Source organism: Brachyhypopomus gauderio, chromosome 14, assembly GCF_052324685.1.
Source record: "Brachyhypopomus gauderio isolate BG-103 chromosome 14, BGAUD_0.2, whole genome shotgun sequence".
NCBI lineage: Eukaryota > Metazoa > Chordata > Actinopteri > Gymnotiformes > Hypopomidae > Brachyhypopomus > Brachyhypopomus gauderio.
Window position 1 is genome coordinate 23,230,351 of NC_135224.1, and position 18,257 is coordinate 23,248,607.

The 18,257-nt window shown below is 40.1% G+C and overlaps 1 protein-coding gene across 1 annotated transcript in view; it reads left to right on the forward strand.

Annotated features, from left to right (window-relative positions):
- The window catches only part of LOC143474809 (plexin domain-containing protein 2-like), a 118,136-nt gene that overhangs the window by 59,133 nt on the left and 40,746 nt on the right, over positions 1-18,257 (forward strand). Inside the window, exons 3-4 of the mRNA XM_076972423.1 lie at positions 12,928-13,074; positions 14,028-14,097. Of these exons, the coding sequence (XP_076828538.1) occupies positions 12,928-13,074; positions 14,028-14,097 (217 nt within the window). The remainder of the gene's footprint in view (positions 1-12,927; positions 13,075-14,027; positions 14,098-18,257) is intronic.

The following is an 18,257-nucleotide window of genomic DNA, read 5'->3' on the forward strand; positions in this document are numbered from 1 at the left end:
CCAAGGCGTGGCCAAATTTACTTAAACAGCCATATCTCAGCAATGCTTTGACGGATCTTCATAAAATTTTAACAGTTGTTAGGGCACATGACTCCGAGGTCATAGGTCAAAGCTGGCCTCGATTGTCCAATAGGGGGCGCTATAACATGGGAAAAACTGTATCTCAGAAACCATAAGTCACATCAAGCCAAAACTTTACAGGCATCATCAGGGGCCCAAGTGATATCAAGACACACAATGATGACATCATCACTCAAAAAACATGGCCGCCATGAGCCAATTAATTTTTATTTGAAATAATTGGCCATTTGACAGACTTACCATTGGCCAAACAACATGAAACCTCACCACTGTGCATATCTCAGGACTATGTGTCATGCTGTGCAGTTTTAAAACATATGGCCACTAGGTGGCGCTATTTGTGAAAATCATGCATAACTCCTCCAAATTTTCACTTAGGAACATGCAGCTTGTTTCATTTTATTCCTTGCAGTAGACCTGACAACTTTGCAATTACAAGTCCTATTAAAAAATGCATACTTTTGTCACATTCATCAATTGTTTGAAAATAGCTATTTATAAACTAGCCATAGGAATTTGATCCAATTATGGAAAAATTGCTATGAGCATAATCAGTAGACTCTGTAGGTAAAAACTGAGTAAAAAAATGTTGGATTTTTATTTTTCTGATTGGTCCATTTTCCCATTATATCATTGTGGCCATGCCATATATGACCTATATTGCTATAACTCATAAACCATGTATGCAATCAATTCCCAATTTGAAAGGCTTTTATATCCTGAAGTCCTTGTGAGGTACGCCAAGTTTGGTTCAAATTGGCCTGTCGGGGGCGCTACAGTACCCAAAAACCTAAGAAAACATAAAAACTCATGCTGCAATCTTGTTATGCAGAATACAGACAAGTAATTGGTCTTGTATGATCCAGATCAATTACTTCTATAACATTGCAATTGCATCTTATAACAAAAAGTGCACTGCCTGACCAGAAATGAACCTTTTAATTCACCAAAATGTCATATTGCATTACTGAGATTAATGAGATATCAGTATGGTAGTACTTGGGCTCCATCTAGTGGCCAAACATCGGAACGGACTGAAAACTATTTCTCACATGAAATACCACACAAACACACACACAAAGCTGATCTCAGCATGTGATTATTTCTGTGATTTGAATCATTTTGCCAATACACATTATTTTGATCCTTTTGGGCCTTTAGTGCCCCAATTGAACATTTTTTTGCACATTGATTTATTTGTGCATTTTTTCCACTCAAACAGCTTCTTTTGGGTCTAAAGGACGTATTGGGTCTATTGCCTATTGAAGCCAAGTGGCCTATTCGTGTGTGAACCCGCCAATTGCCGCTTGCGGCTATATTTATTATTTATTATTAGGGTTCACACACGTAGTGTGGGAAACCTATTGTAATTGCTGAGATTTTTCTTATTATTATTAGGGTTCACACACGTAGTGTGGGAAACCTATTGTAATTGTCGGGTTTTTTCTTCTTATTATTATTATTATTTTTCTCCGCATAAAACGCATACTGCAGCCTAGACCGTAAGGCCCAGAGACACCAAACTTGGCAGAATGGTGTAGTCTCTTTGCGAGACCGTGCTAAAGCACAGAGACCCACATTGGCCTGATGGTGGCGCTATAGCGCACCATTTTGCGTTTTGGCCCATATCTCCCAAACCGTAGGGCCTAGAAACAAAATTCCACTTCTGATGGATTCCTTGGCTCAAGCCAAACAAAAAAGCCTCAAGAACCATTAAGCTCCGCCTACTTAGATTTTTTGCTAATTTGCATAATATGCAAAACCTACTTTTTTATACTAGTCCGTGGTTTTTCATCGGATCACCACAAGCTTGGTGTCAAAATATTCAGGAGAGTCTCATTATCAAAGTTGCTTAAAAACATTTTGAGATTTGCATACAGTCTGGTTGTCACATGTCAATCAATAGCTCCAAGGCGTGGCCAAATTTACTTAAACAGCCATATCTCAGCAACGCTTTGACCGATCTTCATAAAATTTTAACCGTTGTTAGGGCACATGACTACGAGGTCATACGTCAAAGCTGGCCACGATTGTCCAATAGGGGGCGCTATAACATGGGAAAAACTGTATCTCAGAAACCATAAGTCACATCAAGCCAAAACTTTACAGGCATCATCAGGGGCCCAAGTGATATCAAGACACACAATGATGACATCATCACTCAAAAAACATGGCCGCCATGAGCCAATTAATTTTTATTTGAATTAATTGGCCATTTGACAGACTTACCATTGGCCAAACAACATGAAACCTCACCACTGTGCATATCCCAAGACTATGTGTCATGCTGTGCAGTTTTAAAACATTTGGCCACTAGGTGGCGCTATTTGTGAAAATCATGCATAACTCCTCCAAATTTTCACTTAGGAACATGCAACTTGTTTCTTTTTATTCCTTGCAGTAGACCTGACAACTTTGCAATTACAAGTCCTATTAAAAAATGCATACTTTTGTCACATTCATCTATTGTTTGAAAATAGCTATTTACAAACTAGTCATAGGAATTTGATCCAATTATGGAAAAATTGCTATGAGCATAATCAGTAGACTCTGTAGGTAAAAACTGATTAAAAAAATGTTGGATTTTTATTTATCTGATTGGTCCATTTCCCCATTATATCATTGTGGCCATGCCATATATGACCTATATTGCTATAACTCATAAACCATGTATGCAATCAACTCCCAATTTGAAAGGCTTTTATATCCTGAAGTCCTTGTGAGGTATGCCAAGTTTGGTTCAAATTGGCCTGTCGGGGGCGCTACAGTACCCAAAAACCTAAGAAAACATAAAAACTCATGCTGCAATCTTGTTATGCAGAATACAGACAAGTAATTGGTCTTGTATGATCCAGATCAATAAGTTCTATAACATTGCAATTGCATCTTATAACAAAAAGTGCATTGCCTGACCAGAAATGAACCTTTTAATTCACCAAAATGTCATATTGCATTACTGAGATTAATGAGATATCAGTATGGTAGTACTTGGGCTCCATCTAGTGGCCAAACATCGGAACGGACTGAAAACTATTGCTCACATGAAACACCACACAAACACACACACAAAGCTGATCTCAGCATGTGATTTAGTTCTGTGATCTGACTCAATTTCCCAATACACATTATTTTGATCCTTTTGGGCCTTTAGTGCCCCAATTGAACCTTTTTTTGCACATTGATTTATTTGTGCATTTTTTCCACTCAAACAGCTTCTTTTGGGTCTAAAGGACCTATTGGGTCTATTGCCTATTGAAGCCAAGTGGCCTATTCGTGTGTGAACCCGCCAATTGCCGCTTGCGGCTATATTTATTATTATTTTTCCCCCTGTAAAACGCATACTGCAGCCTAGACCGTAAGGCCCAGAAAGACCAAACTTGCCAGCAAGGTGCAGCAGGTGTGCAATGAGAGAAATAGAGACAGGGACCCACATTGGCCTGATGGTGGCGCTATAGCGCACCATTTTGCGTTTTGGTCCTTATCTCCCAAACCGTAGGGCCTAGAAACAAAATTCCACTTCTGATGGATTCCTTGGCTCAAGCCAAACAAAAAAGCCTCAAGAACCATTAAGCTCCGCCTACTTAGATTTTTTGCTAATTTGCATAATATGCAAAACCTACTTTTTTGTACTAGTCCCTGGTTTTTCATCGGATCACCACAACCTTGGTGTCAAAATATTCAGGAGAATCTCATTATCAAAGTTGCTTAAAAACATTTTGAGATTTGCATACAGTCTGGTTGTCACATGTCAATCAATAGCTCCGAGGCGTGGCCAAATTTACTTAAACAGCCATATCTCAGCAACGCTTTGACCGATCTTCATAAAATTTTAACCGTTGTTAGGGCACATGACTACGAGGTCATACGTCAAAGCTGGCCACGATTGTCCAATAGGGGGCGCTATAACATGGGAAAAACTGTATCTCAGAAACCATTAGTCACATCAAGCCAAAACTTTACAGGCATCATCAGGGGCCCAAGTGATATCAAGACACACAATGATGACATCATCACTCAAAAAACATGGCCGCCATGAGCCAATTAATTTTTATTTGAATTAATTGGCCATTTGACAGACTTACCATTGGCCAAACAACATCAAACCTCACCACTGTGCATATCTCAGGACTATGTGTCATGCTGTGCAGTTTTGAAACATTTGGCCACTAGGTGGCGCTATTTGTGAAAATCATGCATAACTCCTCCAAATTTTCACTTAGGAACATGCAACTTGTTTCTTTTTATTCCTTGCAGTAGACCTGACAACTTTGCAATTACAAGTCCTATTAAAAAATGCAGACTTTTGTCACATTCATCAATTGTTTGAAAATAGCTCTTTAAGAACTAGTCATAGGAATTTGATCCAATTATGGCAAAATTGCTATGAGCATAATCAGTAGACTCTGTAGGTAAAAAGTGATTAAAAAAATTTTGGATTTTTATTTTTCTGATTGGTCCATTTTCCCATTATATCATTGTGGCCATGCCATATATGACCTATATTGCTATAACTCATAAACCATGTATGCAATCAACTCCCAATTTAAAAGGCTTTTATATCCTGAAGTCCTTGTGAGGCATGCCAAGTTTGGTTCAAATTGGCCTGTCGGGGGCGCTACAGTACCCAAAAACCTAAGAAAACATAAAAACTCATGCTGCAATCTTGTTATGCAGAATACAGACAAGTAATTGGTCTTGTATGATCCAGATCAATAAGTTCTATAACATTGCAATTGCATCTTATAACAAAAAGTGCACTGCCTGACCAGAAATGAACCTTTTAATTCACCAAAATGTCATATTGCATTACTGAGATTAATGAGATATCAGTATGGTAGTACTTGGGCTCCATCTAGTGGCCATACATTGAAACGAACTGAAAACTATTGCTCACATGAAACACCACACAAAAACACACACAAAGCTGATCTCAGCATGTGATTTAGTTCTGTGATTTGAATCATTTTGCCAATACACATTATTTTGATCCTTTTGGGCCTTTAGTGCCCCAATTGAACATTTTTTTGCACATTGATTTATTTGTGCATTTTTTCCACTCAAACAGCTTCTTTTGGGTCTAAAGGACCTATTGGGTCTATTGCCTATTGAAGCCAAGTGGCCTATTCGTGTGTGAACCCGCCAATTGCCGCTTGCGGCTATATTTATTATTATTATTATTTTTCCCCCTGTAAAACGCATACTGCAGCCTAAACCGTAAGGCCCAGAAAGACCAAACTTGGCAGCAAGGTGCAGCAGGTGTGCAATGAGAGAAATAGAGACAGGGACCCACATTGGCCTGATGGTGGCGCTATAGCGCACCATTTTGCGTTTTGGTCCATATCTCCCAAACCGTAGGGCCTAGAAACAAAATTCCACTTCTGATGGATTCCTTGGCTCAAGCCAAACAAAAAAGCCTCAAGAACCATTAAGCTCCGCCTACTTAGATTTTTTGCTAATTTGCATAATATGCAAAACCTACTTTTTTGTACTAGTCCCTGGTTTTTCATCCGATCACCACAACCTTGGTGTCAAAATATTCAGGAGAGTCTCATTATCAAAGTTGCTTAAAAACATTTTGAGATTTGCATACAGTCTGGTTGTCACATGTCAATCAATAGCTCCAAGGCGTGGCCAAATTTACTTAAACAGCCATATCTCAGCAACGCTTTGACCGATCTTCATAAAATTTTAACCGTTGTTAGGGCACATGACTACGAGGTTATACGTCAAAGCTGGCCACGATTGTCCAATAGGGGGCGCTATAACATGGGAAAAACTGTATCTCAGAAACCATTAGTCACATCAAGCCAAAACTTTACAGGCATCATCAGGGGCCCAAGTGATATCAAGACACACAATGATGACATCATCACTCAAAAAACATGGCCGCCATGAGCCAATTAATTTTTATTTGAATTAATTGGCCATTTGACAGACTTACCATTGGCCAAACAACATGAAACCTCACCACTGTGCATATCCCAGGACTATGTGTCATGCTGTGCAGTTTTAAAACATTTGGCCACTAGGTGGCGCTATTTGTGAAAATCATGCATAACTCCTCCAAATTTTCACTTAGGAACATGCAACTTGTTTCTTTTTATTCCTTGCAGTAGACCTGACAACTTTGCAATTACAAGTCCTATTAAAAAATGCATACTTTTGTCACATTCATCTATTGTTTGAAAATAGCTATTTACAAACTAGTCATAGGAATTTGATCCAATTATGGCAAAATTGCTATGAGCATAATCAGTAGACTCTGTAGGTAAAAAGTGATTAAAAAATTTTTGGATTTTTATTTTTCTCATTGGGCCATTTTCCCATTATATCATTGTGGCCATGCCATATATGACCTATATTGCTATAACTCATAAACCATGTATGCAATCAACTCCCAATTTGAAAGGCTTTTATATCCCGAAGTCCTTGTGAGGTATGCCAAGTTTGGTTTAAATTGGCCTGTCGGGGGCGCTACAGTACCCAAAAACCTAAGAAAACATATAAACTCATGCTGCAATCTTGTTATGCAGAATACAGACAAGTAATTGGTCTTGTATGATCCAGATCAATAAGTTCTATAACATTGCAATTGCATCTTATAACAAAAAGTGCACTGCCTGACCAGAAATGAACCTTTTAATTCACCAAAATGTCATATTGCATTACTGAGATTAATGAGATATCAGTATGGTAGTACTTGGGCTCCATCTAGTGGCCAAACATCGGAACGGACTGAAAACTATTGCTCACATGAAACACCACACAAACACACACACAAAGCTGATCTCAGCATGTGATTTAGTTCTGTGATCTGACTCAATTTCCCAATACACATTATTTTGATCCTTTTGGGCCTTTAGTGCCCCAATTGAACCTTTTTTTGCACATTGGTTTATTTGTGCATTTTTCCACTCAAACAGCTTCTTTTGGGTCTAAAGGACCTATTGGGTCTATTGCCTATTGAAGCCAAGTGGCCTATTCGTGTGTGAACCCGCCAATTGCCGCTTGCGGCTATATTTAGGGTTCACACACACAGTGTGGGAAACCTATTGTAATTGCTGAAATTTTTCTTATTATTATTTTTCCCCCTGTAAAACGCATACTGCAGCCTAGACCGTAAGGCCCAGAAAGACCAAACTTGGCAACAAGGTGCAGCAGGTGTGCAATGAGAGAAATAGAGACAGGGACCCACATTGGCCTGATGGTGGCGCTATAGCGCAGCATTTTGCGTTTTGGTCCATATCTCCCACAACGTAGGGCCTAGAAACAAAATTCCACTTCTGTTGGATTCCTTGGGTCAAGGCAAATAAAAAATAAATTTGAACTATTAAGCTCCGCCTACTTAGATTTTTTGCTAATTTGCATAATATGCAAAACCTACTTTTTTATACTAGTCCCTGGTTTTTCATCGGATCACCACAACCTTGGTGTCAAAATATTCAGGAGAATCTCATTATCAAAGTTGCTTAAAAACATTTTGAGATTTGCATACAGTCTGGTTGTCACATGTCAATCAATAGCTCCAAGGCGTGGCCAAATTTACTTAAACAGCCATATCTCAGCAACGCTTTGACGGATCTTCATAAAATTTTAACAGTTGTTAGGGCACATGACTCCGAGGTCATAGGTCAAAGCTGGCCACGATTGTCCAATAGGGGGCGCTATAACATGAGAAAAACTGTTTCTCAGAAACCATTAGTCACATCAAGCCAAAACTTTACAGGCATCATCAGGGGCCCAAGTGATATCAAGACACACAATGATGACATCATCACTCAAAAAACATGGCCGCCATGAGCCAATTAATTTTTATTTGAATTAATTGGCCATTTGACAGACTTACCATTGGCCAATCAACATGAAACCTCACCACTGTGCATATCTCAGGACTATGTGTCATGCTGTGCAGTTTTAAAACATTTGGCCACTAGGTGGCGCTATTTGTGAAAATCATGCATAACTCCTCCAAATTTTGACTTAGGAACATGCAACTTGTTTCTTTTTATTCCTTGCAGTAGACCTGACAACTTTGCAATTACAAGTCCTGTTAAAAAATGCATACTTTTGTCACATTCATCAATTGTTTGAAAATAGCTATTTACAAACTAGTCATAGGAATTTGATCCAATTATGGAAAAATTGCGATGCGCTTAATCAGTAGACTCTGTAGGTAAAAACTGATTAAAAAAATTTTGGATTTTTATTTTTCTGATTGGTCCATTTTCCTATTATATCATTGTGGCCATGCCATAAATGACCTTTATTGCTATAACTCATAAACCATGTAAGTGATCAACTCCCAATTTGAAAGGCTTTTATATCCTGAAGTCCTTGTGAGGTAGGCCAAGTTTGGTTTAAATTGGCCTGTCGGGGGCGCTACAGTACCCAAAAACCTAAGAAATCATAAAAACTCATGCAGCAATCTTGTTATGCAGAATACAGACAAGTAATGGGGCTTGTATGATTCAGATCAATGAGGTCTATAAGATTGCAATTACATCTCATAACAAAAAGTGCACTGCCTGACCAGAAATGAACCTTTTAATTCACCAACATGTCATATTGCATTACTGAGAATAATGAGATATCAGTATGATAGTACTTGGGCTCCATCTAGTGGCCAAACACCGGAACAGACTGAAAACTATTTCTCACATGAAACACCACACAAACACACACAAAGCTGATCTCAGCATGTGATTTAGTTCTGTGATCTGAATAATTTTGCCAATACATATTATTTTGATCCTTTTGGGCCTTTAGTGCCCCAATTGAACCTTTTTTTGCACATTGATTTATTTGTGCAGTTTTTCCACTCAAACAGCTTCTTTTCACATTTTGGGGTCTAAAGGACCTTTTGGGCCTCTGCCTATTGAGGCCAAGAAGCCTATTCGTGTGTGAACCCGCCAATTGCCGCTTGCGGCTATATTGGCAATTATAATTGCTTAGATAATAATCTAAAACTGTAACTACAGCCTACGGCATACATCCTACAACCATGAAACTTGGCAGAAAGGTGTAGTCTCTTTGCAAGACCGAGCACAAGTACAGAGACCCATATTGGCCTGATGGTGGCGCTATAGCGCACCATTTTGCGTTTTGGTCCATATCTCCCACACCGTAGGTCCTAGAAACAAAATTCCACTTCTGATGGATTCCTTGGCTCAAGCCAAACAAAAAAGGCTCAAGAACCATTAAGCTCCGCCTACTTAGATTTTTTGCTAATTTGCATAATATGCAAAACCTACTTTTTTGTACTAGTCCCTGGTTTTTCATCGGATCACCACAACCTTGGTGTCAAAATATTCAGGAGAATCTCATTATCAAAGTTGCTTAAAAACATTTTGAGATTTGCATACAGTCTGGTTGTCACATGTCAATCAATAGCTCCGAGGCGTGGCCAAATTTACTTAAACAGCTATATCTCAGCAACGCTTTGACCAATCTTTATAAAAATTTATCAGTTGTTAGGGCACATGACTCAGAGGTCACAGGTCAAAGCTGGCCACGATTGTCCAATAGGGGGCGCTATAACATGGGAAAAACTGTTTCTCAGAAACCATTAGTCATATTAAGACAAAACTTTACATGCATCATCAGGGGCCCAAGTGGTATCAAGGCACACATTGATGACATCATCACTTAAAAAACATGGCCACCATTCACCAATTAATTGGTTTTGGCCATTTCACAGGCTTAACATAAGTACATACACATGAAACAGATATGGTATGTTCATCTACACACCCACACACATCTGAATCATTTTGGCAATATCTCCCACACTGTAGGGCCTAAGCAGAGAACTGCTAAACCACGCACGCTGGCCATTCTCACACGCAGAGTGCCCTCCCTTCCTCCACTCCCTCCAGACTCCCCCGTCCTTCGAACAACCCAATGGCGATGCCTCCACCCCTCTCTCTTTCACATGCACTCACAAAAACACAGGCCTCTCTAAAAAATAAAACGCAAATACACATTATTTTGATCCTTTTGTGCTTTTAGTGCCTCAATTGAACCTTTTTTTGCACATTGATGTAATTATGCCTTTTTTCCACTGAAACAGCTTCTTTTCACTTTTAGGTCTAAAGGACCTTATGGGTTTCTTTTTGCCTATAGAGCCCAAGAGGCCTATTCGTGTGTGAACCCGCCAATTGCCGCTTGCGGCTATATTTATTATTATTATTTTTCTACTGATAAAACGCATACTGCAGCCTAGACCGTAAGGCCCAGAGACACCAAACTTGGCAGAATGGTGTAGTCTCTTTGCGAGACCGTGTTAAAGTACAGACACCCACATCGGCCTGATGGTGGCGCTATAGAGCAGCCTTTTGCGTTTTGGTCCATATCTCCCACCCCATAGGTCCTAGAAACAAAATTCCACTTCAGGTGGATTCCTTGGCTCCAGACAAACAAAAAAGCCTCAAGAACCATTAAGCTCCGCCTACTTAGATTTTTTGCTAATTTGCATAATATGCAAAACCTACTTTTTCCTACTACTCCTTGGTTTTTCGTCGGATTTCTTAAGTCTTGGTGTCAAAATATTCAGAAGAATCTCCTTATCAAAAATCATCAAAAAAATTCTGAGATTTCTATACAGTCTGGTTGTCACATGTCAATCAATAGCTCTGAGGCGTGGCCAAATTTACTTCAGCAGCTATATCTCAGCAAAGCTTTGACCAATCTTCATGAAATTTTATCAGTTGTTAGGGCACATGACTCAGAGGTCACAGGTCAAAGCTGGCCGCGATTGTCCAATAGGGGGCGCTATAACATGGGAAAAACTGTTTCTCAGAAACCATTAGTCACATCAAGCCAAAACTTTACAGGCATCATCAGGGGCCCAAGTGATATCAAGGCACACAATGATGACATCATCACTCAAAAAACATGGCCGCCATGAGCCAATTAATTTTATTTTGAATTAATTGGCCATTTGACAGACTTACCATTGGCCAATCAACATGAAACCTCACCACTGTGCATATCTCAGGACTATGTGTCATGCTGTGCAGTTTTGAAACATTTGGCCACTAGGTGGCGCTTTTTGTGAAAATCATGCATAACTCCTCCAAATTTTCACTTAGGAACATGCAACTTGATTTGTTTGATTCCTTGCAGTAGACCTGAAAACTTTGCCATTACAAGTCCTATTAAAAAATGCATACTTTTGTCACATTCATCAATTGTTTGAAAATAGCTCTTTTGGAATTAGTCCTAGAAATTTGATCCAATTATGGAACAATTGGTATGACCATAATCTGTAGACTCTGGAGGTAAAAACTGATTTAAAAATATTGGATTTTAAAATACTCAGGCGGGTCCATTTTTCCATTATATCCTTCTGGCCATGCCATCAATGACCTTTATTGCTATAACTCATAAACCATGTAAGCGATCAACTCCCAATTTGAAAGGCTTTTATAGCCTGAGGTTTCTGTGAGGTCTGCCAAATTTGGTTCAAATTGGCCTGTCAGGGGTGCTACAGTACCCAAAAACCTAAGAAATCATAAAAACTGATGCTGCAATCTTGTTATGCAGGATACAGACAAGTAATGGGTCTTGTATGATTCACTGATTCACATCAATGAGGTCTATATAATTGCATTTACATCTCATAACAAAAAGTGCAATACCTGACCAGAAATTAACCTTTTAATTCACCAAAAGTCCTATTTCATTGCTGAAATTAATGAGATATCAGTATCTTAGTACTTGGGTCCATCTAGTGGCCAAATTCCAGAACTGACTCAAAACTATTGCTTCCATGAAATACCACACAAACACACACAAAGCTGATCTCAGCATGTGATTTAGTTCTGTGATCTAAATCATTTTCCCAATACAATTTATTTTGAACCTTTAGGGCCTTTAGTGCCTCAATTGAACCTTTTTTGAACATTGATTTATGCATTTTTTCAACTGAAACAGCTTCTTTTCACTTTTAGTTCTAAATGACCTTTGGGGATCTTTTTGCCTATACAGCCCAAGAGGCCTTTTGGTGTGTGAACCCGCCAATTGCCGCTCGCGGCTATTTTTATTTTTATGCCTGAAACATTTAAATGGTTTCTGCTGTAGATTTGAGCTGCTCTCATATTTGAGCTGATGGTATCTCCACACACACATCCACGCAGTTGTATATCCTTCAGCAGTTTTGATAGATTGACTATAAATGACATTTATGTAGGACATTACTGGTGTGGGATATAGTGTAATATCAGACTCAAATGAATAAAATACATGCAAATATCACATACGTACAGTATGTGCACATACACACATACACACACACATTCACACACAAACACACACACACACATGCACGCACACACATGCACACACACATAAAATTATTAACATTAGCCTGCCCCCTTCTCTGGTCCTGGAGAATCCAAACATCCAGATGTAGCCCTGATTGCCCATAGTGGCTGCTGATCAATGCAAAAGTCATTCAAGTCATATGGGAAGCCCTTACACAACCCGATTAGTCATATGGGAAGCCCTTGGGAAATGAAGGGCAAACTTTGCTTACAACTGACTGGACAAACAGACCCAAGTTTGTGTGTGGTTTTGCGCACACGCACACATGAATGTGATGTCATGCAGGAAATAATCTGTAGTGTAATATACAAGTGGATGGATACAAGATTTCAGCCCTTCAATTTCCTCAACAAAAAAGATGAAAGTTGTTCTATAAAAATATTGATTCATTAAATATCTTGCAGTTATTATTTTGTGTAGGTTATGATTAGATTAGATTTTAGGAGCAGTATGTCCATAGAATTTAGAAATGTAATCTAGGCAGTACATGGGTCTGACTAGCTGTATTTTTTCTGTCTTCAGGAAGACACAGATCACAACTACTACACATCAAAGACATATGGTCCTAATGAACCCATGAGCAAAGAGCTATGGGTAAACATTGATCACATGGACAAAGAAAAAGTGAAGATACATGGAATCCTGTCCAACACACATCGACAAGCTGCGGTAAGAGCACATTACATACAAACAGATGCAGACATCAATTTAGATATACACCTACATGAACATACTCATGCTCCACAGGAAACCAGGCAAACACCAGCACCACACGCATGCACACAGATTAACGTTGCTTTCATGTGCCAGTTTTCATTGAATCCTGACACTTGTAAAATGTTTAATCGATATTAGATTAGAGAGTTTTTCTGTGTGTGTGTGTGACCACGTTTTCTTATTGAATACTGCAACTTGTAGAACACTGAATCAATTCTAGAATAATCTGTGCAGTCTGTTTACACGCTGACTGTGTGGTATTGGGCAGAGATATGCGCACTGAGTCTAAAATACTCTGTGTCAGAATGTTCCGAAATGTACAAATGTCTGTGTCAGAATGTCTCACAGTGTCAAAGTGTTGCACTGTTCTGGGTATGATTGTGCGTCTTGCACTGTGCACGTTTGGGGCACCGCAGTACATAATGGCAGTGTGTTGTCATATTGCCACAAAGCCAGCCTAGCTTGTTGTCTTCGCCTAAACAAAAGAAAAGCCCAGCAGTGTCTCAGCTCAGCTCCACAACGACCTTACCTTTGCTCATTTACTTTGTGTAAAGTGAAATTTGCTCTGGGAAACCATAGAATTGGTGTACTAGGTTATATTGTGCCTTATTCTATGTTTACAATTTGTTGCTCATTCTGTATTTTTCTGTCTGTCTGTCTGTCTCTCTCTCTCTCTCTCTCTCTCTCTCTTTCTCTCTCCCTCTCTCTCTCTGTATCTCTCCCTCTTTGTCTATATCTCTCCCTCTCTGTCGCTCTGTCTTCCTCCCTCTCTATCTCTTACTCTTTTTCTCTCTGTCTATTTTTCATTCTTTGTCCTCTGCTCTACTTCTATATAAACGTCTCAGTAAAATATGACACCAATCTTAATTTTAGTACCATGATATATATTTTTTTCTCTCACACAGCGAGTCAACCTCTCTTTTGATTTCCCCTTTTACGGACATTTTCTGAGGGAGATCACCGTGGCAACGGGCGGTAAGTGTACTGCCCCATAAGGTACTGACACATCTTTGTGCATTTCTGCACAATGTATGTGTGTACATATATACGTGAGTATCTTGATGTGTTTGAGGAACTTACTGCCCAAAACAGAAACTGCAGAATAGAGTTAGTTCAGAGCTTAATACTATACATCAGGCTAGATGCCATTTATGCATTTAAGTGAGCGGATTGCTGTTATTGTTAAAAATGCTCTTGGGAGTATTTTGTCTTTGGTATGGTGTGGGTAGGTATAGTGTAGTGTGTAATCTGTAGAAGGTGTTGCATGCTGTGACAGAGCTGGTTCGTTCTCAGTGAGGTGGTTGAGTAATCTAAGCCTTAGTAATCTAATCTCTGGAGCCTGAGTTGTCCTCCTTCCGGTTCCTGTGTTTTATGTCGGACGGGAAAAGAAATGCATAATTGATGGGTTCTTGTTTGTTTTGAGTGTGCAAAAACAGACACGAATAGCTTGCGTGCCAAACAAATCCCCCTTACGTCATCTCAGTTCCTGTGTTCTCTGATGCTCTCCACCCCAATAACAAGAGGCAGACAGATTCAGGTTGGAACTGATTGTTATAGAAGTAGCTTGACGCTGGATTCACCATTCACCTCTATAACATCTCTATAACACCTCTATAACACCTCTATAACACCTCTAACATCTGTCTCCCTCAGCTTGCTATTGCTGTATGAGAGATGTCATTACCACACTGCTGGTGTTATTGATTACGCTGGTGTTATAAGATTAAGTCATTTGATATGACTGGTCATTGTTCGATCATTCTCAGCAGCATGGGAGTTGTTCGGTCAGAATTCAGTGTATATACTTGGATTTGTACATGCCTAGGTCTCCTTTTTGTTTCTACAGGTGAGTTGATCCCATTAAGTACTAGATTAAGTACGAGAATAAGTACTATAGTGTTTAGGACATTAGGGTGTTACAGAGTAACACCCTTAAAGGCCTTTCTAGAAACACCCCAGGCCTCCAATAGGATTACAGAGAGAGACACACCTCAGTTTAGGGTCAAAGAAAGGAAACATTCTCCTAATTGTTAATTTGAAGTGTTTCAGCCACACCCATCCTTAACATGTTAAAAATCGAGCCCATGCAGTCATAGACATGCATGTAGCATTGGTCATACTGATGCTGAGTGAGCGTAAACATAGTACTTGTAACGTAGCTCGCGCTACGGAGCGAGGAGGCGGACACAAACGCTGAGGAGAGTGAGATTTATTCAAGGGAATACCATATTCGTCGTCGGATAACCAGTCCGGGTCCATAACGGGAGGGCAGTCAGAATAACACAGGTACACGGGCATACTAAACATGACGGGGGGGAAACACAGAGCAGACTTACGAGCAAGACTAAACAGTGAACAGCAAAGCACAAACCAACAGCATGAATAAAGTGAACAAAACCACAGGTAACCAGACGGGGAAATGGCAGGGACTGATATACATGAAACTAAACTAGGGACAAGTGACGGCAATGACACGGGGCGTGGTAACAAACAGGGAATCACGGAGACAAACGAGCGGGGCGGGATAAACAGGCACGGAACACCGACACAAGGGTTTCCGGAGTGACAGCTAAGGGAGGGGCCGCGGCCATACGTGACAGTACTATCATAGGCTTCCATCTTTGCTACAAAGCACTTCATGAATTGTCTGTCCTGGTTTAATGGTCCTGGCCATCTGGAATAGTTTTTATTGTGAAATTGAAGTGTCAAGAAGCTCAACCATGAAGCAGTAGACCATGCAAACTCACAGAGTGTGGCGGTCGAGGACTGAAGTGTATTACACGTAAAAAATATCCTGTTTTCTGCTCATTACAGAGATCCAGACTGCATCTGGAAGCAACAGCCTCTATCCCAGTGTGTTGGGAGCTTTGTGAAAGGGCTTTTCATGGTTGAACAGAGGTACACAAGCCTAAAACCCCTGTGTACAATGCCAAGTGTTGGATAGAGTGGTTTAAAGAACAACACCACTTGTTTGATTGACTATCCAGCAGTCTGGAGGATGAATCTGGGTTTGTCAGATGCCATGAGAATACGACCTAACTACCTAACACAATGTAAAGTTTGGTGGAGGAGGAAGGGCTGTGTTTTAGGGTTTGGTGCTGGTGTTTTAGCCAATCATATGCTTCCAGCTTTTTGGAAACAGCATGGTGATGACAGTTTCCTGTTGTTGCATGAAGACATGATTTGACATGTGCCCCAGTACTCCAACATTGACCCCTGCCCTACTGAACACGTCTGCCCTACTGAACATGTCTGTCCTACTGAACGCGTCTGTCCTACTGAACACGTCTGCTCATTGAACAGGTCTGCCCTACTGAACACGTCTGCCCTACTGAACATGTCTGTCCTACTGAACACGTCTGCTCACTGAACAGGTCTGCCCTACTGAACACGTCTGCCCTACTGAACATGTCTGTCCTACTGAACACGTCTGCTCACTGAACAGGTCTGCTCACTGAACACATCTGCTCACTGAACACGTCTGCCCTACTGAACACGTCTGCCCTACTGAACACGTCTGCTCACTGAACACGTCTGCTCACTGAACACGTCTGTCCTACTGAACACGTCTGCTCACTGAACAAGCTCATAGAAGTGTGAGGATCAGACATCCACATACTTTTGTCCATTTAGTGTGAAACTGAGTCTTTCAGTGAAAACCCCTGTAATGTTTAAATAGGTAAATGTTTGACAGCACATGCTATTAAATACAAACGTAACCTGTTTATAGTGGCACAGTCTGGAAGCCCTTTCAGTGCTCATTATTCATTATAGTTGATACATATTGTGTAAGCATAGTGTTGAACATTAGATTGTTTTTTGTTTGTTTGTTTTTTGTTTAGGTCTTTTAATATTATATTATTCCACTTTTTTCTATATCTGTCTATATTCTCTAACTGAGAATATTGCATTCTGTGCAGTTGCACTGCAGTCGTGTGTGTAGCCAAACCTGGTTTGCAGCTTGGGAAATATCACTAAAAGAAATTGTTCACTTTTTGGGTAAGAGCCACATGTGTGTGCTGACAGGAAGGTCATTGAATTGAAGGTCATTGAAGGTCTTTCAAAGCAAAAAACTATAGTGGAGGTGAGGCATGGGGACTTTACAGGTGAGGTATAGTGACTGTATATGTGAGGTATGGAGAGGTTTGTTTAGGTATGGTGACTGTATAGATGAGGTATAGTGAGGTATGGTGACTCTAATGGTGAATTATGGTGAGGTATGGTGACTATAGGTGAGGTATGGTCAGGTATGGTGACTGTATAAGTGAGGTATGGTGACTGTATTGGTGAGGTATGGTGACGGTATAGGTGAGGTACGGTAAGGTATGGTGACTGTATAGGTGAGGTATAGTGAGGTATGGTGACTGTATAGGTGAGGTACGGTAAGGTATGGTGACGGTATAGGTGAGGTATAGTGAGGTATGGTGACGGTATAGGTGAGGTATAGTGAGGTATGGTGACGGTATAGGTGAGGTACGGTTACTGTATAGGTGAGGTATAGAGAGGTATGGTGACTGAGGTGTAGTGAGGTATATTTGTGTGTACTTGTGTGTACTTGTGTGTTATCTTTGTTGAACAGAGACACATGATGAAGAAACAAAGAATGAATGAATGAGACAGACAGTGAGATCCACTACTGTTTATTTGAGGGTCCCTGGCACTGATACAACAGAATAGCACACATCTACAAACACACCAACACTCAGAAATGTACACACACATATTCGTGGCTCTCACACACACTTACACATTAACACAATCGTGTAGGGGGCAGCAAGTTTTGTTACTTATAATAAGGGTCATTCACTCTTTCCTCACAGATCTTTGGTGAATAATGTAAAATAATGAGCACATATACTTTCCTTTCTAGAAGCCAGACTCAAACATTACAGCTGGCCAAGCAGTCTTGTGTGTTTATTTCTGCCTGTCGTGTTTGCTATGCATTCGTGTCTGTTTGATGTAGGTGAAGTCGGGTCCATAATGTACTAATGGTGGGGGTTACAGTCTGATGGCTGCATGCATGTTATTGACAAAATACCATGCTGTCATTATACAACTGCAATTGCAATGTGCTTTACTAATGACTAGATGTAAGTTAATGAAGGGCTGGTCTCACATCTGGGCTGCTCTTAGTG